This window comes from Histoplasma capsulatum, genomic scaffold (genome assembly GCF_000149585.1).
Source record: "Histoplasma capsulatum NAm1 scaffold_1 genomic scaffold, whole genome shotgun sequence".
NCBI lineage: Eukaryota > Fungi > Ascomycota > Eurotiomycetes > Onygenales > Ajellomycetaceae > Histoplasma > Histoplasma mississippiense.
This window is the reverse complement of record NW_001813982.1, coordinates 6,415,534-6,438,136: the sequence shown is the minus strand read 5'-3', so window position 1 is coordinate 6,438,136 and position 22,603 is coordinate 6,415,534. Positions and strand designations below refer to the sequence as shown.

The window sequence follows — 22,603 nt, the reverse complement described above, 5'->3', positions numbered from 1 at the left end:
CAGTTTTGTAGATTTGCTTAGAAAGTCCAACCGTCTTCATCAAGACAGAAAAGCTGGAGATCCTCAAGGGGCGCTTTTTGAAGGTGCCAGCGAGTGGATCGCTGTTCATGAAAGAGTGGAGACACGGGTGGCCAGTCTTGTTCGCGAGTATCAGGAAATCAGAATACGGCAAAGGGAAGACAATTTTTTGCAGATTGCTGGACACATACCGTAGAGGCAGAATTTGTTGGGAGGGGATAGGGTCAAATTGAGCAGAGAGCGAGTGCAATTGAGAAGGAAATTGGTCTCGTGCTCATCTGGAACTGTAAGATACCTCCGAGATTAAAATTCTCCGTAGGAACCTGTTAACTAGGCATTACTAGTGGTTATACGGGGGGGGGTTTGGGTGGCGTTATAACCCATGTTACTATGTATGTTAGCCAAGCCCCACGATAACTTTTTAGTGTTTAATTATATTGTACATACATTCAACCCCACTTGATTCATACCGTACGAGCAGGCATCATCCTTCAAGAATAGATTTTTAAGCACCCCTGCTCTGTATTCTTCATCATGACATCTCTAGCTGACTGTACAGAGGTGGAGCGGCAGCTTCAGATCAGCAAAGACCTCTTTTCGTACGGGGAAAAGGCCCTGGCCCTGGCCCTGCAGAATCGACCAAAGAATACCAATAAGCAGTATCTCCCCAAGCAGAGAGAATGGCGGGTGGGTGGCACTGCTTCCCTGCATCCAGATTGATCATTCTAGTTCTAACTCCTATCTCTTCGTACAGGACTTCTGCAAGGAGACTGGCTTTGAAGATGGGGAGATGGTGACAGAGAGAAAGCTGGTCTGGTTTCTGGAGGAGAAGGTGCTTTGTCGTCCACTGCAGGGCTCTGTTTATAAGAGCAAGAGAGCTCGTACGGACAGGGATGGCAACACTGTGCTGCAGACTGTGGGTAAGAGCACAGTCAAGCTATATGTGGCAGCCGTGGTGGATCTGTACAGATTTCAGAAGAGCAGAGGAATCAACTCCTCTGATCATCCACATGAACAGCTGGTCAGTGCAGTTCTTTGTACGCATGAAACCAAGGAGTCTGTACGAAAGCGGGCACAGTATGTGGATCAGGGGGCCAATACTCTGCAGGATGGATACAATGAGAAAATGATGATTCATCTGATGAAGTTCTGCTGAACTGGCTGATATAAAAATGATCAAACATCTGTGATGAGCCATCTTTGTACAGAGCTGAACTTCCTCATGAATCACAACATGCTTCTGCAGAGGGAGACATCCCGTACGGCACAGCTGCCTGACCTTTTCATCCTTCAGCTTTCAAATGAGGGGCCCACTCCATGCTGGCCTATGATTCTCATCACAGATAATGGCAAGACCAACCAGCTGGGGCAGCTGAAGTATGCTGCTGTGATGAGACATAAGAATCCTCTACTCTGTACAATATCTCATCTGACATTCTATCTGTTCTACCGCTGGAATATTGTATGGGAAAGTCTTCCAGACTTTTGAAGACACTCTCTCTGGTATGATATCCACCTTCTCTGTGAACAGGATACCTTCAAGCCTCTTTCATACAATACTCAGCTTCAGTGGGTCAATCGCATGTATGCAGCAGCTGGGCTTCTGTCAAGCAAGAAGACTCATCTTGGTCGGAGTCAGGGGTTCAGATATGCTGAACTGAATGGGGTGTCAGAGGGTCAGATTCGCTGGGCTGGCCGATGGAATAATGATGCTCTGACCAACTGCTATCTCACCAATATCCCCCGAGAGTTCGTACGAGCAATGGCAGGGTTTGAACCACAGACTCAGGGCAACTACTTTCTTCCTCGAGCCACCATCCCCCCCCCCGAAGCAGCTGGAGGCTGCCATCTGGCCATGGGTGGATGTCTGGCTAGATAGATTTGATTCGTACGAGAGATTGAGCCAGAAACAGAGACAGACACAGAAGAGGGAAAGAGAAGCAGCAGAAATGGAAGAAGTGAAGAAGACAGAGCAAGAATTGTCAGAGAATGAACAAGACTTAGCAGCTCAGAGATTTCTGCGGCTGCTGAAGCAGCTTCATACAGTGATTCTTCAGAACTCTGTGTTTCTGCAGAGGCAGTTCCCTGACCACCCTCTATGGTCAGATGCTCTCTTCGTACGAGAGGATTATCAGAAGTATACTCTTCAGATTGTTCAGACTCTTGAGACAGCTGTGGAGCCTCAGAAGATTCAGATTCAGCGAGTAGTATCTGTCATTGCTGATCAGCTGAAAAATGTGCGACAGGAGATGATTCAGTCCATTGATAAGTGGGGTTATGAGAATCAACAACTGCAGCAAAAAATGGCTCAGCAGCTTGCTGATCTAGTTGATGGTCAAATCATTTTCTTCATACAGGCAGTTCCTCAGAGCTCTGCTGCTCAGAATTCAGTGATGAATCTGGCTGCCATTCTCTCTACTTTCTCTCTGCCCTCCTCTTCTTCTACTCTTTCCAGAGACATCGTACAGAGGTCAGTGGAGTCAGAGATGGAGATGAGACAATCATCATCTAACAATGCTGAATCTGTGGATCTGACAGCCACACTTCTCACCTCTTCCCGGACAGGAAATGGTTATTCTCTTTCCCGTACAATACAGTCAGTGCCTGATCTGTGGCGGGAGTGGACCACTGGTCTGGGGGGTGGTCCATCAGTGCAGAGCCTGGAGGATCAGGGAGGCAGCTGGCGCAAGGGCTTCTCCAAGGAGCAGATGATGTTCTGCCGGTGAAAGATCATCATCAATGAGATTCGTACGCGTGTGTCCTCTGATATGACTGTCAGTGCTGCTGTGGAATCTCTGGAGCTGATCCGCCAGCGGGGGAAGCTCTCTCTTAATAAATTGACAGAGCTGTTGAAAAGACAGAGGCAGCTCTAGAGAACCTGTCATTTCCTTTCTCTTCATACGGAGTTGCTGGGACTTTGACTTTATATAATAATATAGATAGAGTGTATTTTTAGATGGATTAGAGTGTACTGCTAGCTAGCTAATGCAGCTCTGCTCTTCATTGTATGAAGGTTTCCTACTATACAGTGTATTCTCTCACTACAGCTGGCTATCGTACAAAGACAACAGAGGGTGGTGAGCTGATTGATGGGGGTGGATGAATTGGCAGATTGATGATGATGACAAAAGCAGTGAATTACATCTGCTTCTTTGCACCCACTCATCTCTTTATAATAATATCTTCTCCTCTCTCTCCTCTTCTTCTTTTCTTCTTCTTTCAACACACCATCATATCAACCATGTATGTACAAAGCTCTGACAGATTGCTTCATCAACTAGATATCAGATATCACAACACTAACTGCCCTCTTCTCCATACAATATAGAGCTCTCTCCCTCCTCGGTCTTTCTGGCCCTCAGGGCCCCCATCGCATCCTCTTCGTGGCTGATCAACAGCTGAGTCCCTTCACCCACAGTCCACAATCCAGGGCAGTCCTGGCTCTCCCAGGGCAAGATGTACCCTTTGTATGAGGCAGCATGACAGAGCTGCAGGTTCGAAGCCACCGGCCATCGTACATCAATGCCATTCTCATTCAATCTCGCGGCCGGACGGAGCCACATGCATGCCTTGCCTGCCGGAGTGCTCATCCAGGTCTTCGGCCATTCCCAGAATGCCGTCGCCTGCCTGGCCACTTTGGTGGAGCTTGTGGCAACTGCAAATGGCGTGATCATGCCATTCGCTGCTCCGTACGAGATGGGGAAGGGGTGGAGGTGATAGAGATTGTGGATGATGATGATGAGGAGGATGGCCCTCAACGGCGGATGAGGGGTCCCTCTGAACAGCAGCTGCTCACAGCTGGTTCAACACCTGCTGCTCCTATAATCCTTGATTAGCTCTCTCTCTCTGGTATGCTCAATCTCTTTTCTCTTTCTCTTTCTCTTTCTCGGAGGGGCAGGTATGTCATACGGAGTCTGTGTATGACACCTAGACATGATCTGCACCTCTACGTTGGTGTCTAGGACTAGTAGCCCATATGGTGAAGCCAAGCAGGTCATATAGATAGAAGAAAGATAGAGGAAAGGTAGCTAGCTAGCTAGTCAGATCTATATCAATCAATTTTTACCCACAATATTTTTCTTCAGCCAATCATCTTGTACAGAGCTCCAATAACTGCCAAGATAACATGCCAAGCAGACCCCCCCCATATAACTCAATTATCCAGGGGGGGTTTGGCTGGGGTGGCGTCCGGGATAACCTGGTTATTTGGGGGGGGTCATGTTATAAGAACCCCCTTCGTACAACCTTTCCTTCTGATCTCTTTTCTCTTTCTTTCCTTAATCAATTCGTAATCTGTATTTAGGATAGTGCTAGATCGTTAATCGATGTACGCCCGTTACAATTATTGATCATGCTATTGTCAATGCTTATATTTTTCATAGATTGACTAACTACTATTGATATCATTACTGACACTGACACTGATTGCTACGCCCTGCCACACGCAGTGCCACGCCTTCGCTCCATCATACGCGTAGTCACATGACTACGCACAGGGCTTCACCTCCTGCTTGTTTCCGCTTGCACAGCATATCTTAGAGTTACGACGATAAAGAATAAGAATAGCATGCCCAAGAGCTTCTTCGTACGGCTTCGCCTTACACTGATATTGCTTTATTTCATATTCAATTTCATCAATAATTTTATCTTCATTTCTTTGAATTCTCAAGTTCTCTACCCTCAACTTGATTAAATTCAAATCTTAATCATTGAATTTCTCTGTTAGAATCTCAAGTTTGTGTCTGATGTCAGTATAAAAGAAAGAAAACAGAGCAGAATAAGAGTAGAGTTTCAAAATTAAGATATAATTGTGTTGTATGTAATAATATTCCTCTCTATCTGAAAAGTTGATGTTGACAGGAGTTCCATTTTAATAATTAAGATTAAATCAAATAAATTACATAAATTACACTAAAACACATCAATACAGCTGATCTCTCATATAATTCAGTAGTTTTCGTGTATTTAATACACTAAGGTACGTGTTAAAAAACCGCGCTAATTGTGCCTTGCCCCCAAGACGAGGTGATAGAGGGTACGAATCACCCAATCCAATCCCTCCAACCCCCTCGGACCCACTCTGCCATCCGGCCAGCTGGGGGAACCTGGCTCTTCCTAAGTTCCACTACTCTACGGAGTACTGCCATTGGTCCTTGGTGGCCTGGGGTCTTCCTGGGTGCCTAACCACCAATCTCCTCCACCTTGGTAAGAGAATGTGTATTAGTAAGGGATATTCTTCTGGCCTTGGTCTGATTCGAACCTGTGATAGCATGTTGGCACACCCTGTAGCAGTCGCGCTTACACGGGCTCATAACCTATTAGGCCACTAGGGCAAAAGAGCTCAATCACCACCAGCGCCGTGGTGGTATAGAGGGTACGAATCACCCAATCCAATCCCCCCAACAGATTCGTTGACATTCCTATCACTCGCTTTGATGCCACGTGACCACCCCTCCTTTTGAAGCAGTGCCTGGCCTGCTTGATAATTACTATGAATCAACCTTCCAACACCATCAGCAACCCGATTACTATTTCCTAGTCTCATTACCTCCAGCTCTGTTTTGCTCGTGGAATGGTTGCTCGTGGAATGGTTTTGGGGACCCGAAGGAGGGCTCGTGCTTTTCCGAGCCGATAAAAACGTCGCCCTGTTGTGTTGATGTTGATAAGGTTTGATGAAGTAAAAGTTTTGTTTCAACCAAAATAGCCTAGCGTTAGGGCTTGGTGCACTTTTCATACACCATGTCACATGATTCCTAGTATAAAAGCTTGTCGCTCACTTCGAAGACTTTTCCTCTTTTTCTTCCTTCTTTTTCCCATCATCAGTAGAGGTTTACATAGCCATGTAAATTTCAAAACTAGAGCTCCGCAACATGCGGCATGCTGAGGGTTATCCGTCCTTACACCACTTTTATTTTGTGTGTTGTTTTGTGAGAAATGGGTTTCCTTCCGTTCCCGGCTCTGGAGACCAATTTCTGCGTTGTCCTTTTTCCCAAATTAACTTTTATGGCTGGGCTTATTTTCCTGTGGGCTTTAGCTGTGGAGGAGGCGTGACATATCATGGTAATTCTCTCTTGTTTATCATGGCCGATATTGGTATCACGCTTGTGTCCGTCGGGCTAGGGTTCTGCATTGTAATTTCAGCATGCTGTGTAAAAACATAAGGGGGACGGCATACTATTTTATCCCGAGAACTTCGTATTGCGATTATTCCTATCACTTTTATGCCTCGTAAAATTCAGCTGCATAATGCAAACTCACATCGTCTCCTTTCCCCGAGTGCTGGATATATGCTCCATGAATCCACTTGACCATACAGCTTTCCAATCAATTAACTTGTTTCCTCCCAAAAAAAAAAAAAAAAAAAAATCAGAAACCTACGCCCTTCACAAAACTCCTCAATTAATTCAGCCAGCGGCGATGAAATGCACGCCTAAATGATTTCCTATCGTCATATCCACGTATGCCATTATCTAAAAATAATCAAACACAAACTACCGCCGCGTCAACCGTACTTTTATATTACTTCAAGCCTTCTTCGCCCGTCCAGTCTGAATGATCTCCCCGGTATGTTTATCATCTTTTCGCAGGACCGGCCAACTCGTCCCGTCCGCCTTCGCTAGGTTCAAATCCATCTTCGTGCCCATGATCTGGAAACTGGACTTCTCTGTATCGATTGGTGCGTAGAGGATGAGGGTTTCCTTGAAGCGCTTGTTATCAGAGGTCGGGAGATCCAATTCTATTGTAGTAGGCGAGGTGAAGTTGACTTTCGCATTGGCTTTGTCGATCTTCTTGAGGTAGAGGGTGGCCATGATGGAGGTAGCGGTTTGGTAGAAATCGGTCCTTCAAAGTTAAGGCGAAACGCAGTTAGCAAGCCTGTCCGAATTTTATGAAGGTATATCACGTCAAGAGGAATACAGATGTATCTGTCGTCGATACCATAGGTTTCTGAAGAAACACATCGTTGAAACTCACCGAATATTGTCAACCTTCTCCTCCGTCTTCTTCGCCTTCCCAATAAACAAATGCCTCGACCTTTGCTTACAGCCAGCTATCTTCATAAACTCATCGAATTCTAACACTCTGCGCTTGCAACAGCTCCAGCCCTTGCTCCCCTCATGGAAAATAGGCAGACCCGGATGGTGTTCGCATTTCTCATCATCCCTTGGAACGGAAGGTGAATATTTACCATTGCAGCCTCTTCGACGACATGCCGCACCAGCCTCAATCGCAAGGGATGGGTCATCGGATTCTGATTCTGGAGGAGGAGACGTTGAAGGTTTGGGGGAATGAGCACCTGCCGCGGAGAGAGTGGTTGGAATGTTTCCGATGGCAATCGGAATATGTTTCGGAGTAGTGTCGGGTGCTATCTGGGGGGGATCATTTTTAGACTCTGGAGTTGGAGCGTTATCGACTGCTGAATGTTTCCCCGTCGTGCACGGTGGGATGGCCAGGAATTCGTCGAAACTGAGAACGCGAGGTTTACAACATTTCCATCCTGTATTGTAGCGGCAAATCTCTGTCAGCTACCAGCGCTTCTTCGAGGAATCCCCGCACTTGTCGGTTCATGGGGCGTTCTCCTTTGATTTTGAGCTGTTTTGTCTCATATCGCATCCTAGTAAAGAACCAAATCCAGGATGACATGAACACTGACCTTTGTGCCCTTCGTGAAATTCAGGCGGCCCAGGATGATAGACGCACAGTTCGTCAGGGTCCGTAAACACCTTACCGCAGCCCTTGTGGACACATTTTTGCGCCATATTTTAGTTAGCGTTTTATGATCCAGTAAACAGATCCCTCAATCGTTATAAGAGCTGGTTGATAACCTGTAGCCGTTTGGCTTGCAGATTGGAACCATTGGTGGGATGTTAAGTGCTTCTAAATACTTTTGCTAGCGCTAGCTTCCCAAAACCATCGAAGATTCTGGAGGCCCGGGACAATGAAATATGGACAACACCAAAGCAGACAGCGATATTTCCCAAGTTGATCTTGAAAATTAATGCTCACGTATGTGCTCTCTGATTCATATGTAACTCATGTTAATTACTGATATAATTTTATAGAGGGGCTACCTAAACACGACACGATGCGCACTTCAATCCGGCTATTCCAAAATGCCCAACTCACCCTCTTCACACGCGTCCATTGCTCTCTATGCGATACGGCAAAAAACACCATAGCAAAGCTACGAGAAAGGAAGCCATTCACATATTCAGAAATTGATGTTATGACCCCACAAAACAAACGGTGGAAGGACGTTTACGAGTTTGACGTACCTGTTCTGCACGTTCAGCGAGTCCTTTCCACATCCAATGACGGAGGCGAAACTCTATCAGATCCAAAAAAGTTATTTCACCGATTTACGGAGCAGGAAGTTGAGAAGGCAATAAAGGAGGTAGAAGAATTGATATAAAAATTACGAATATGTGTGATTATGTTGCTATCATTAAAAATATTAACGTGCATGTCTACCATATCTCGCGCAAGGGACATTTGACCTCCTTATAAGCGCGCCCGAGCAGTATTTAGCGAGTTCGATAGATGGGCAGTAAGAGCAGCGACGTCGGAAATCACAGATATCTGCATATTAACGTCAGCATCCAATGCAAGAGGCCGAAAAGGATAAAGAAATTTTTGAATATAAAAGCCCCGTCCTACCATGTGAAACCCTTGCTCTGCGTACTTGCTTGCGGAATCGCCATCTGCGCTGTAAATTCCAGCCTTCTTACCGTTGTCGACGGCTGCCTTGCGAATTCTTTCAATTGCAGCCACCAAGTCAGGATGGAAATCACCCATAACAGGCCGACTAATATTGTTTCCCAGGTCCCACGGACCAACCAACAACACGTCTACTCCTGGAACTTTGGCGATTTCCTCAACCTATCCGTTGCACTCGAATTACCCTAGTCAGCTTGCCAGGCTTTTGAATACCGTCAAAGGATGATTTAGTGATTGATAAAAAAAAATATCTGCAAACTTCACGTTTTCAAAAGCCTCTTTGGTTTCTATTTGAACAATTGTAACCAAGGCTTCATTTGCCTGAAGCAAATAGTCCGTTTGAGTAAGATTCCCAAATGAGCCCATGGAAAATGGGCTTCCAAACCCTCTTCTGCCCAAGGGAGGAAACTTGGCCGATTCCACTAGTTTCCTTGCATCGTCTACAGTATGGAGGAGAGGGACAACAATTCCATGGGCTCCTGCGTCCAAGGCACCTATTCTTGGAATTAACAATCACACCATCTGCGTGCGATCTGGGTGATAAGTGAACCCTTCTAGAAAAGGGATACATACGCTTAACCATCCACAACTCGTTAGCAGCAATTCGCACGACGGGACTGACACCCGTAGCGGCAATTGCAGCCACGGCTTCGTGCATTTGGCCATCTAGAATCAACAATAGTTAATAATTTGCACAATATATATATTAACTGAGGAGCTCGTGCCTGGCTAGAGGCTTCCCCCCTTGCCAATTCGTAGCAGTACGGGGTTACGTATATCAGAGAACAAAATCAATCCGCCGTTTTCACTGCTTCATTATTTACCTGCAATGTTTCCGTGCTCCGTGTCGACACAGATCCAATCAAAGCCGCTCTTGGCCATGATCCGTGAATGGTTGGCGCCTGGAAGCATTTGCCATGCGCCAAACGACACGCCTTTGCCTGTTTGAAGCGCAGTCCGGAGGCGATTGGCAGCTTGCATTGTTGGTTATGAAGATGATTATTCTGTATAATACTAGGATCGAAATAAATGTGATTTGATTGGCATAAACTTCTAAGACCTAATATCCCCCCTTTAGATATATATAAGCTGGCACAGCTTTCTAGAAATAAGTTAAAGAAAAAGAAGGGAGGAGCATGTAGTAAATACCCTATCTTCGACCTTTGAAAGTGTATGCCGTATCTTGACTTCTTGTCTCGACCTGGCAGAGTTTGCTACGCCCCGCCTTCGCTCAATGTTGCCGAAAGCTCCCCTTCTGATAACCGCTAGTTAATTATGCGTAGGAGCGGATGCATTGGCCAATGGCGGGGTACCTCGGCAGGGAACATCCTTCCAGCTCCCACAGCATCATGCAGAATATTTGCAGCTAGATCTTAATCTTAAGTGCTCTTTCATTTAAGTGTACACTATGTCTCGTCTTTTTCAACTATTTGCTTGAGCCTCTGTGATCAAAAATACTAGCATTGTCACGCGTGCAGATATTCTACAACGCCAAAAGGAGAGTAAACGGGGGAAGGATATTAGCACGCAGTTTTCTTATGACACGCTCTCGATAATTGCTATGCACTACACAACTGTACAGGAAGCGAGCTGTGAGTGTTCCCATCCTCACGAACATTCTTTGGGCAACCCACAATCGATCTAATATTGTGCGATAGGTAACTGGATGTATTTCATTGGCGAAGCCATTGAACTGCTTTATCGAACGGCATCCTACAGGGCTAAACATAAGTACCCGGTTTTAACAAAAACTGGCCTGGTGCATGCTATCTTTCGAATATTGGTGACACGGGGCGTGCTCGGGTAGCTGACTATACCAACACAGGCATAATGAAAGTGTTTTGTTTTTCGGAATCAACATATTTCAAAAATGCAGCTGATGATTTGATTGATGCTGGGAGCCCATATTTAAAATTCAATTTCTGGCTGGTAGGTTTGTTTGGATGGATGGGTTGAGCGATCGAAATAGGAGTCTCCCGGTTTCCATTCACTAACCCAATTTCACGATTTCCTAATGCCAGGTATGATCTGCTATACACTCCAACAATGAGAATATTTCTAATAATAATGTTATCGATGCATAGGTGGCTTGATTATAAGCCGTGTGAGCCAAATGACTCGAGATACCGTGGCTGAAGTGTCCTATCGGCTCAGTGGTGATGTCTCTGGAATGTGTGAGAATAGAGGGCCCAATATTCTTTTTATTTCACATTCTGCGGATTTTCTCACTTCGAGGACAAGAAATATTTCGCCGATGTATCCATCCCCTTCTCATCTTTGAAAATACTCGCCTTAAAGCCAACTGTCGGATTCTACCTCCCCTGAGTCCTACGTTACTTGTTCATTCCGAGTTCCCATAGAAAGTCTTTTTATTCTTAGCCGATACTCTATTTTGCATCCACGACAAATTTGAAACTTGATCTCGACATGGGCAGCTGTGATGAAGACAATTTGTTGCCGGTGGCCATAGTTGGCAGGTCATGTCGGCATCCTGGAGATGCCACATGCCCTGATACTCTCTGGGAATTGTGCTCTCATCGCCGCAGCGGATGGCCCACCATACCGGAGAACCGTTTTAGTGCGGCTTCTCATGTTATCCTAACCCTGACAAAAATGGAATCTTTAACATATGGGCCGGTTACTTTCTGAAGGAGGATATCGGGATCTTCGATGCGCCCTTCTTCAATCTCACCAAGCATGAGGCTGAGTCTCTTGACCCAGAACAACGTGTGATATTCGAACGTACATGCGAGGCTCTTGAGAATGGAGGCATTACTTTAAAATCATTGGCCGGTGAGCAGGTGGGCATTTTCGTGGGCACCTCGCTCTCAGACTACGATTTGAACAATTACAAAGACAGTGAAAATATTTCACGGTATCATGCTACCGCTTTCGCATTGTCGCTTCAATCCAACAGAATTTCATGCCATTTCAATTTCAAAGGACCAAGCATGTCCATAGATACTGCGTGTTCGTCGAGCTTGACTGCATTACTTGTAGCATGCCAGAGCATTCGTTCAGGCGGATCCACTTGCGCTATAGGTGGTAGCTGCCATCTCAATATATTTCCAGACGTGTTTATATTATCCATGTCTCTGCAGAGGTGAATATAACTAACAATCATTCCTAAACTTTCCCCCGATGTTGGCAAATGTTACCCCTTCGATCACAGAGCGCATTCTGGATTTGGGAATTATCCAGTATTCACCGCGGCAATGGAAGCGGCGAATCAGTGCTTAACCAATCTAGGTTCTAAGTTCTCTATGATTTTGTATGAGATTCCACATGTTGAAATCTTTTAGTTTGCATTCTTCTAACGATTCCAAGATGAGTTATCAAAAAACAGTGGTATAGGTCGCAGCTCACAAGCATCCCTTTGGCAACCGGCTTGTACGGCCCTTCAAATAGCCTTGACAAACTTTCTGTGTTCCTGGGGAGTGCATCCTGTTTCTGTGGTTGGTCACTCTAGCGGCGAAATTGCTGCTGCATACACTGCGGGTATGCTTTCACTCCACTCTTGATCCATCAGATAGCAATAGAAGTACGATTTGTTGGACTTAATTACAAAGATATTATGGTTGCTATGGGTCAACTTCAGTATGGTCACTTAGGAAATGAATGCAGCGGCATAGTAGTTGCTGTTGGAGATGAGGTAGCGGATTTTCAAGTTGGTGACCGGGATTGCGTTGTCTCAGAAGGGGCCTTTGCGAACTATTCCCGCGTTCGAGGAACAAGCGCCTGGAAAATCCCGGGACAATTGAGTCTCAAAGTGGCCACATCCATCCCGATTGCATTCTGCACACCCTTCTATTTCTTGTTCGAAGTTGGACGACTGCAGCCTGGAGAACGGATTCTTATTCATACAGCGGCAGTCATCTTGGCCAAACCGATTAGTGCAGAAATCTTTGCAACAGTTGGTAGTGTTAGTGAAAAGAAGTTCCTAATTGAAACTCACGATATCGACGAAAACCGGAAATTTTTCAGTCGTGATTCCCCTTCCGCTGAGGGGATTCGCAAAGCGACGAATGGTGTGGGTGTTGATGTAGCATTGAACTCCCTGGCTGGAGATACACTACGGGCGACTTGGGAATCCATTGCCCCTTTTGGGCGATTTATTGAAATGGGTAAGAAGGATATCATGTGGAATTAGAGACTGGCAATGACCCATTTCGACCGCAATGTGGGCTTTGCATATGTGGAATTGACTTTACCGGCCAACAAACGCCCGCAGCTGGTGAAAAAGATGCTATTTGGAGTCGTCAAGATGTTTGACCTTGGTGCTGCTAAGCCTATATCACCAATTACTTGCTTCTCAATATCCAATTTCGAAGAAGCATGCCATTGCTCGAAGACTGGTCGCAGTATTTAAAAAATAGTGACAACAGAAAGGAATGCTTTAGTCTAGGTTAGTTTGATCAATTCGAGAACAGCTTATAGGTGCTAATGTGTATCCATGACAGGTATCCACAAGGAAGAAAGCAGGCACCTTGTGCTCTCCAGAAGCCTCTTACCTCATTGTTGGCGGGACGGGGAGTCTTGGCCGCAATATCACGTCGCGGCTAGCTGAGAAAGGGGCCCAACGTATAATTGTCAACTCACGAACTGGTAGCAAATATCAAAGAGTTGGGATGCCAGTCAGGGAACTTTCTGCTAACGGAGCGACAGTCGTCGTATACCGGTGTGATGTTAGTAATAAGGAAGAAGTAGATGTTAGGCCACTGGGGCAAAAGAGCTCTCTCACACCAGCGCCATGCTGGTAGTAGAGGGGACAAACCAATCCAAACCCCCCAACAGTAGAAGGCAAACTGGTATCAAAGCTACTACATATGCCACCTGTACGAGGGGTCATATATGGCGTAATGGTTTTTCGTGTCAGTGACGCCTCTTATCTCCCCATATTGCCAACATATTCAAATCAACTAACTTTCATTCAGGACACATCGTTCGAACACATGAGCTAAAGCGAATACGATGCTGTCGTGAAACCCAAAGTTGCTGGAGTCTGGAAAATCCACCACGCATTCTAGGATTAAACTGCAACCTTGATTTCTTCATCATACTCTCCTCAATAGCCAACCTTGTTGGTAACCGAGGTCAAGAAGCATACGCCGCGGGAGGCACATTTATGTCAGCTTTTGGACACTATAGGAACGCGGTGGGTTTGCCTTGTACTACGATTGATTTTAGCGTATCTTCCAGAAAACGAACAAAGGAAGACTGACGTTGCGGACATGTTGAGTGTTGATTGGATCGATGATACTGAACTCCACAGGCTACTTGGCGCAGCAACCACAGGTGATTTGGCGAACACCTGCCAACACCACTGCATCTATGCCTCAGCTGCCTACATGCTAATACAACCACTTAGACGTCCCACACATTGCAGTCCATGACCGTTAAAAAAAATAGTGGTCGACCCCTTGGTACAAAGGTATCGGTAATGATGATGAAGTCCGTCGACGAGATCGACCGTTCAAAACCACTGGGAGCTTACGGGTTGGACTCCCTTATTACCATTGAGGTACGAAACTGGATTTTCCGCGAGATTCAAGCGGGCTTACAAATTATGGAAATTCTAGTAGCAAAGTCAGTGGTGGAACTAGCAGGGTTGATATTGAAACAGTCGAAAATCATCAGTGCAGCATTGAAATCTAGATGGGCATTAAGTTGACGGGTGAAGGCTTATTCCGTCGAGGAAAAATGTTCGTCGAATATCTAATACTTTTTGTACAAGACTTTTGGAGTGTTACTTCCTCTCCATTTCACCTTTTTATAACAAATAGCGCAAGTTTCTAGTGGCAACCAATGAATAATAGATTTGATCCTCAGTTTTGGACGAAGATGGCCAGAATCGATGAGCAGATTGGGTTAGATCTAGAAAATAAGCTTAAATTGACCACACAGCTCCCGTCCAACCAGTGAGAATACCGGTATGGGACACCCATAGTCAATTACAACATTAAATGAGTAAATATACGTTTAAAAATCCAGATATGATAGCGGAACAAAGGCTAATTCTAACGATGTATGGCGCGTTGTGTAAAATTCCAATAATATTCAGCATGACCTAAATAATGAGGACATCAGAGCGCTGTTAGGGTATGGCAACGCGGAACCCGGTATTCCGGCCCGATTCCGGCGCTCGTGCCCTTGGCTGCAAACAACACTTCACTTCAGAGCGCTTTTCAACTCCAACCCCACAACATCGCCTGAATCCTTCAGCAGTACTCTGCTGGGTCGTCTAGATTTGATGCTTTAAGGTTTTGTACATTTGCTTAAACCGCATAATTCACGATTTTTGTTTAAGTCATGAAGATAATAGCCATTTTTTAACGCGACGCGTCGATGACCCAAGGAGAGAAAGAATCAACCGTCTTGACTGTGGAAAGTGCAGCCATGGGCGATTCCTCCCAGGCCAAGCCGCTCCGGGCCTTGAGATGCTCAAATTGCCAACTAAAACATATTCGCTGTGATGCGGCCCAGCCAGGTCAGCAAAACTTCTCTAGCGGTCGAGGTCCCTGTGGTCGAATGCTGACATGCAGTTTTATCTTCTTTTCTACGGGCGGCATATAGTTTGCAGTACATGTTTGCAGAAGGATCGCATATGTCAATATCCACAGTCGTCTCCAGCGGCTGCAAAACCCAATGTTCATCAGCTGGCCACTAAAAAACGAGCCTTCAGCGCTTGTCTTGTGTGTAGAGCTGCGAAAAGAAGATGCTCTAGGGAAGCACCAGGTAATTATACTTTTTATCTTCTATATCCCGTTAATTGCAGGCCGTACTTACCTTTTTCCGGTTCCAAATTGTTATGTACTTCTCCAATATGTCTTCTATCATTGAAAAACGTACTCGGTACGGGAACTGATTCAATTAGCATGCGGGCCTTGCCGAAAGAGAGGTCTAGAAGCGAAATGCGAATATGATTCTGCTCCGCCCTTGCAACGGTAAGATTCATTTTGTAAACTCATCAAATGTTGAGAACTAAGAGATATGAAATAGGAAACGTCTGGAGCCTCATCGTTCGTCTCTGCCGGAATCCCCCTCAGATGAACGCCCATCCAAACAACCCCGAACATCTCTCCCAAGAGTTCTCAAAGAGACTAATGGAAACCTAGACATTTCTGTCCGCAGCTCGCAAAATTCACAAGCGCACCGACGTCGTGCTAGCCCTAGCTTCCAGCTGGTTGGAGCAATTTCTGAGACTCCACCCGAATCGGACAAGTCTCATGAGGGCGATGATGAGGGATCGGTCATCCAAGATGATGAAAAGCTGGACGGTCCTAGCGATGTTCAGCTGTCTGCTCATCGCGATCAAAATTTTCCTTTCAGAATCCGCACACTTAGTAATTACGAAAGAAGGCGACAATCTCACAATATTCGACCGCATACTCCGGAAGATCCGGATATTACCCTAAAAGCTCAACAATCTAGTGACTCGGATATATCTGAAGAAGAAGTTAATGACAAAGAAGACTCACCAGAACCCTCTGAAGGCGATAATGAAACGAATGACGCCAACTTCTTTCTTTCACGGGTCCGACAAGCTGTGTTCCAGAGAACGGGTGTCTCAAAACCCGGAAGCACAGTTCAATCTGATCGAGAGCTAAAGCGATTAGATAAAATAGCAAATCGGAAGGGAAAATCATCAATATTATCTGCTAATTCAACGGACCTTCGCCTTCCCCACCGCACTGTTTCCAACAAGTTGGTCTCTACTTATCTTATGCGGGAGTTTGTCAATCTACCGTTATTCCAGCGGGACACGTTCACTGACCGTTATGAGAAACTGTGGGGAAATGTGAAACTGTGGGACTCAGGAACAGAAGTTTTAGATAAAGATTGTTTATTTATTAGTTTTCTCTTCGGAGTGTTTGCCCTGGCTACCCTGCTACTCAACCCAGGTGACCTTAAAGATGCTGAACAGTACTTCGCACGTGCACAAAATCTTGTATTTCTGAATGGAATTGAAAAAGGAGGAATTTTACATATTCAGGTCTATCTTGTCCTAGCCCAATATCTGGTTGCGGATAATAATCTACCTGTTGCATGGAAGTTTGTCGGCCTCGCTATACGTGCTGGCCAGTCTCTGCATTTGCATCTTGTATCTGGAAGCCACCATTTGACTTTGAGGGACAACCAGGAGCTAGCGAGACGAGTTTGGCATTGTTCATTGATGCTAGAACGGTATGGCACACATGACTCTAGCTCGTGCTTCACACCTTCCCTGAACTTAATTTGCTAAAGATTTTTCACACAGGATTATTGCCATGAAAATGGGCATTACAACCTTAACGAAACATTCTTTCGAAACCCCTCTTCCTATTCCCGGTGATCGGGACTACATCGACCGCCTCTCGTTCAATGACTCGGCGGACCGAAACGCGACAGTTGATCGTCCCTCAATCATAGAATTCTTTAACAACTCGACGCGCCTCTACAATCGATATAATGACATCATTCTGATCCAAGAGGAACTCCGATCAACTAGTAACTCCGGCGCACGCAAGAAGATTGATGCCTTAGATCCCCAACTACTCATAAGTGTCGATCAATCCCTCGCCAACTGGCAAGCTGGATTGCCGCCTTTTCTACACCCAGACACCAACGTCAACTCATTGAACTACCTCCTAGCGAAGCGACAACACAACATCCTCCGTATCCGCTATCTACACATGCGTCTCCTCCTCTGGCGCCCGCTATTGGCCATAGTTGCGGCCACTTCACCGGACATTGACGCGCGCTCACGAATGCAAAAGCCCACCTCCCAACCATCACGGCGAGGGTTAGCTATAGATAAAATCGAGATACCGCTGACTCACATAATCGCTCATGAAAGCGCGGTAAAATGCATTCTCGCCGCAGCGGAGATAATCAATATTATCGACGAAGTCGAGAGTCGTGGTACAGATGTCATAAATGGGTATGACACCCTCTCCATACCAGCGGTTTGGGAGACTACAGGATATGTGTTTGCATGTGCGCAGGTTTTCATTGCTGCTCGCAGGTGCCCTAAGGGCGTAATAGACGACCTTGGAGGGATGCAAGTTATTAGCGAAGGAGCATGGACGAGTATTGAGTTGATGAGGAAATATGCCATTATTTGGCCTCGCGCGAAAGTTTGTTTGATGGCGTTGGAGAAGTTGGATTCCATGTTTCCCCCTGGGAGGGATGAATATACTGATGGACCACGCGATAATGCGATGAATGATTTGTCGTGGTTGGAATGCCTGCCGATTGATCTGCAAAGTTAACGACTAACACAAGGTTGGATAGAGATGGTGGTTTGGTAATTGGATCGTTGGCTGGCTGGTGTAGATCGAAGAACTCCTCGCCAGCAGACGAGTCAATTGACTAGATATTTGTGGCCTGACTGACAAAGATTGAGGCCCCTGTGATGGTGTAGGTTTTGCAAAAGTTTGTGCTTTTGATTTTGCGAACATGGCACGCACATTTGTCTCGTGTTCTCTAGGCTTGGACACTTGTTGGCCGATTTTTGATTTAGTTTATGTAGTCTTCAAGATGTTCCTCATTATGGTCTATTTTGTGCCCTAAAAGTCCTTTCGGCAAATTTCCCTTTTTCAAAAGCAGATATTGACATCATTTCTCATGCGATCAATAGGAGCATCATTCAATTAAGAAAGAAATTTATCTGAAAACAATCGAAAGCACATGACTTTGGCCATTCATCCGCCGTAAATTTGTACCTAGGTATGCAGATTCATACAACAGAATCGTTTAGTTATATAAGTGAAACATAACGGCGCGGGGTGCAAGTGAGAATTTTTCTTTCCTTAGAAGGAGAGAAGTAGAGGTTTAAATATCAAGATGGAGAAAAAACAAGAAAACCGATTCGACAGAAGTGATATTCGGGCTTCAGAGCCTTTCGGAGATCCTGATATTCCAATTCAAACATCCCCATTGCACGATGGGCAATTTCCAATGATCCGCCACACCCTGAAGGTTCCCAAGTTGAATGAGGATATAAGAATATAATTCAGTGGAAAAAAATACAATTAGAATGACTTAAGAAGAAAGAAAACAGAGGAAGAAAGGTTAAATACAAACGTACGAGTCTTATGCGCGAGAAAAGCGATGCCGGCGTATCGTCTTAAATTTATATACAAAAATGTCGCTGTTGGTAAAAACAATACCAAAAATGGGGGAAAGAAATTACAAACACAGAAGGTAAAAATCGCAGACATGCATCATCACAATAGTGCATGGATAAATCGTACCTGATTGAACACCATCTATGCCGCTGGTGCAGACCAGACACACGTTTTGGCTCTTACTCCTTCCTCTCGAGGTTAAATCCACAACACACTCACCACTATACAAACAACTATCCCCAGTAAACTACCCCGTATCTCCTTTTCACACGACGAGATTCTACTCCGCGTCGCACAGATGGTGTACGAAGAGGATGGAGAAGAAGTTGCAAATGATGATGACGATGATGATGACGAGGGGAGGGAAGACGAGATTTGGGAGCCCGAGGAATTATCCACAGTTGAACTCAGGGGATAAGTATATTTGAGATGAGGTGTTTGTCGTTCTGCCCCTCTAACAAGAAGTGGGAGAAGGTTAAGTCGATTGATATCTTTCTGTATCAGAAGGCTGGAAGGTACGGCATTGGGACTCGTCGGATAAATTGATGAGGAAATGCTGTCATTCGATTTGTGAGGGGACGGTTGCTCTCGTTGCTGTTGCCAGTATGATGCATAGATAGGATGATGGATATGTCCGATTTCTGGTGGAAAGTGAAGGTTGGTCACTCCATGCGATTCAGGTAAATCTTTATTTAGTTTCTCATTATCATTGTCGTTGGCGTTATGGGGGTATCGTGGTAGGCTTGTATGGCCGTCTTCGAGAGGATGTTGTTTTCGCTTTTGTTCTTTGTGCTGGATTTGCTGGCTTTGCTGATGGACATTAGGATATACTCCTGGTACTCCCCGCACTCTAGAAATGGAGATTGAACGGAAGACATCTATGTTGAATGGGTCAAGTTTCCATAGCCCTTGAGGTATCGACAGTGTTTTTTCCCACGACTCATCACCAAAGGTGTGGTGTTGACATAGCTCTGACCAGACGAGGCAGATTTCTAAAGATATAGAATCACATGTGAGCAACAGAACTAAGACTGAAACTAACATAAACGACATACCGTCAATATCATTTACAAGGAAGTTGAGGGCGGCGGCATCCTCCATGTAGAACGTATCTCTCCTATAGTTGCTAGACAAGGCCGGGAGGAGATGAAAATGGTACCAAAGAAACGAAACAATCAACACAGAGACGCTTGCTCCTACAAACTTCTGTTGCATATTTGAAGCTACCTCAACGCCATTCTCCTTTGGAGGAAAGAATGTGACTTAGACAAGGATGACTGATAATGGCTGCGTGATAAAAAAGAGAGCAAACAGAGGTCTTTCAACTCATCCACATCCATCAATGGAAGAGCTGTAGGAGAGATAGCACAGCGGGATGTCGACCATCCACACGATATATTGAGTTCAGCTCGCAGTAACTTCACCGCGTAGTTATGGCCTTTCTCTCGGACTTTAATTCGTAGCCTTTTTGTCAACAACGGATGGATTCTATGCAATGGCCGCATGGGAAGTATATAACATCCCAGCAACCCCATATTACCCTCGTCAACCATCAGCATTTTTCTTCTATCCTTCTCTTAGATGCCCCCTCTTTCGCCAACAACTTTAAAAAAAGATTCCATGATACCCAGGTTTTTATCCTTTACTTCACCAGCACGAAACTGGAGTGGCGGCCTCACTCCCAATCAGGGAGCAGAGAACCCAGCGAAACGTTCAGCTAGCTAAACCAAGTGGAGGACACCAGGCATGAACCCAGCTCTCTTGTATGTTCAGCCTTGTGTCAGCGAGCAGGCCATCATCACAGGGCCTGCTGGGTTGGTGAGAGCAACCGAACCTGGTTTTTCACACAGAATATCTCTCCTGTGATTCAACAGGTAAAGAAACACCTCCTCGAAAAGCTAACTATCTCCACTGCTCCATGCCTGCGGTCCCTCGTTGACTTTCTTGGAGCTTTCTTAGTCTGTTCCGTTGCTTTATTTTGTCTTATTATCCCTGCTGATTTTTGGAGCTTGAACCTACTACGTAACCTTTGGTTAGTTACTAAATTAAAACCGGCTTGGGGGCCAAAGGTCAGTCGTCCTATCAGTGGATATTTCCAATAAAATAATATTACAATAATATACATTTTATGATAAATATATATATATATATATAGCATCTCATATGCTAACTAATTCTCAAATTAGCAAATTACTATGGAAAATTAAGGTAAAGTCGAGTGTGTCAAGCATACTAATGCAATTACACTTTATGCCACTGACATCATTCATTCCTTTGCGAAACTTCTTCCGTGTTCTGTAGTGTAATCGGTCCCTTCCTTCTATCTCATCCATTTGTTATATTGGTAATATGTCCGACTTGGAAATATTTTGTTACATTGAGAAGTCATCTGCTGTTCGCTCTGCCGAGATTCTCGAGGCTGCCGGTCTGAGATGTTTCGTTGGAGAGCTAGTAGTTGCGCGACATTACCCACTGTTTCCTGCGATTATTTTGTGGCGGTTGCAGACGAGCAGGCTTAGTTCTATAGACAAACGACTTGAAGAAAGCACGGTAAGCTAGCTAGCCAGGTTATTGGACCTAAACTCAAACCGGTGGGAGGTAAACAGGAGCTATAGACATTAAAACTCTGTGCAGCAGTGATCGGTATTCTCTCTGGTATTCTCTCTGAGCACTACGTGGATGGGCAGCTGAACGAAACGATTACTGGATACGTTGAGGTCCAATATGCGTACCTACTTGGGTGTTTTCAAGGATCTTATTGCTTGCTTGAGCTTCGACTAAAGCTCACGCCCGGTGACATCCAGTATTTCGTAGATATTGGCGGACGAAAACTCATGCTACACTGGGAGAAAAATACCCCTGACCAACAGCAATACTTTCGTTGCTTTGCGGAACTGGGGGCGGATCCGTTGACCGTCGAATTGGACGAACAGCAGGAGGGATGAGCAGTAGAGAAAGTGTGACCCCTGAATAAAGACAGCAGAAATGCCTCTAGCATCATACATATCGGGCATACACTTGATTTTTCAATCTCGGCCGGAAAACCTTCAGCGTGGGTCTCAACATTCCAACCACAGAACACCATTGCGCATATTAATATAATTCAATATTAATATAATTCAACTGAAAGTCAGTGTGGAAGGGTGTGATGTGGGTGTGTCTTAGATGTGATTGAAGTTGAGTGTGGTTTAAGAGCTGGGCCGATTGTTATTCAAAGTGTATCCCTCACCGTATGTATTCTGTATATATCTCACAGATAAATCCAGTCAAACCCTGTCAAATATCAAAACACCCCAGCTGCTCAGCAGTCCGCGACCCCTCCCCATAAATCTCACCTTCATCCCATGTTTATTCCCTTCAGAAGACAAAAACCTTCATTTTCAGCAATTCAAGGTGACTTCTGCCTCCAGTTCTTTTCATATGCAATTAGTTCTCTATTCTCGCACCTGTTTTGTACTACGTCTACGGCAGTGTTAGAAAAAATGCAACGTCATTCCTCCATGGCTATATTGAAGCCAATATTCAATCCTGAGATCAGCGTATATTTGATGTCATCCAGTTGGTTGCTCAGAAGGGTTGGCGAACTTACAAAGCAACAGTTGTTCGCAAACAACTTCAAAAGTAATCAGAACCTTCATTTATTTTGGGTTTCTTTTTCCTTGGAAGCAGATCGCTATCTCGTCAATGAAAGCTATAGTTATCAGTCGAGCGATCTCAGATATGATGAAATAATCGATGAATTAGATAACTGATCAAAAGGC

General features: G+C 45.1%; 6 protein-coding genes across 6 annotated transcripts; 3 read left to right on the top strand and 3 right to left on the bottom strand.

Moving 5' to 3' along the window:
- Positions 1 to 552: 552 nt before the first annotated feature.
- Positions 553 to 2,744, top strand: HCAG_01837 (predicted protein; the record flags this gene model as incomplete). Its single annotated transcript, XM_001544740.1, has 4 exons — positions 553 to 705; positions 773 to 1,039; positions 1,265 to 1,480; positions 1,767 to 2,744. 4 exons carry the CDS (start codon positions 553 to 555, stop codon positions 2,742 to 2,744), a joined length of 1,614 nt encoding a protein of 537 aa, XP_001544790.1.
- A 573-nt stretch (positions 2,745 to 3,317) lies between these two features.
- On the bottom strand, positions 3,318 to 6,148 carry HCAG_01836 (predicted protein; the record flags this gene model as incomplete). The annotated part of the gene is made up of 7 exons (XM_001544739.1): positions 3,318 to 3,816; positions 3,928 to 4,046; positions 4,523 to 4,702; positions 5,153 to 5,198; positions 5,321 to 5,507; positions 5,567 to 5,663; positions 6,119 to 6,148. The coding sequence occupies 7 exons, from the start codon at positions 6,146 to 6,148 to the stop codon at positions 3,318 to 3,320; spliced, it is 1,158 nt and encodes a 385-aa protein (XP_001544789.1).
- A 394-nt stretch (positions 6,149 to 6,542) lies between these two features.
- HCAG_01835 (hypothetical protein) lies at positions 6,543 to 6,827 on the bottom strand (the record flags this gene model as incomplete). The annotated part of the gene is made up of 1 exon (XM_001544738.1): positions 6,543 to 6,827. The coding sequence occupies one exon, from the start codon at positions 6,825 to 6,827 to the stop codon at positions 6,543 to 6,545; it is 285 nt and encodes a 94-aa protein (XP_001544788.1).
- Positions 6,828 to 8,058: 1,231 nt separating this feature from the next.
- On the bottom strand, positions 8,059 to 9,714 carry HCAG_01834 (hypothetical protein; the record flags this gene model as incomplete). The annotated part of the gene is made up of 7 exons (XM_001544737.1): positions 8,059 to 8,061; positions 8,143 to 8,200; positions 8,292 to 8,344; positions 8,674 to 8,895; positions 9,253 to 9,287; positions 9,358 to 9,399; positions 9,558 to 9,714. 7 exons carry the CDS (start codon positions 9,712 to 9,714, stop codon positions 8,059 to 8,061), a joined length of 570 nt encoding a protein of 189 aa, XP_001544787.1.
- A 580-nt stretch (positions 9,715 to 10,294) lies between these two features.
- Positions 10,295 to 17,984, top strand: HCAG_01833 (hypothetical protein; the record flags this gene model as incomplete). The annotated part of the gene is made up of 19 exons (XM_001544736.1): positions 10,295 to 10,325; positions 10,559 to 10,666; positions 10,818 to 10,907; positions 11,280 to 11,311; positions 11,385 to 11,608; positions 12,088 to 12,123; positions 12,358 to 12,857; positions 12,965 to 12,999; positions 13,194 to 13,418; positions 13,691 to 13,888; positions 14,120 to 14,254; positions 14,389 to 14,435; positions 14,550 to 14,600; positions 14,725 to 14,758; positions 14,795 to 14,957; positions 15,434 to 15,468; positions 15,638 to 15,677; positions 15,849 to 16,917; positions 16,991 to 17,984. 19 exons carry the CDS (start codon positions 10,295 to 10,297, stop codon positions 17,982 to 17,984), a joined length of 4,047 nt encoding a protein of 1,348 aa, XP_001544786.1.
- Positions 17,985 to 20,588: 2,604 nt separating this feature from the next.
- HCAG_01832 (predicted protein) lies at positions 20,589 to 21,787 on the top strand (the record flags this gene model as incomplete). Its single annotated transcript, XM_001544735.1, has 4 exons — positions 20,589 to 20,605; positions 21,029 to 21,050; positions 21,144 to 21,392; positions 21,458 to 21,787. The coding sequence occupies 4 exons, from the start codon at positions 20,589 to 20,591 to the stop codon at positions 21,785 to 21,787; spliced, it is 618 nt and encodes a 205-aa protein (XP_001544785.1).
- Positions 21,788 to 22,603: the final 816 nt, after the last annotated feature.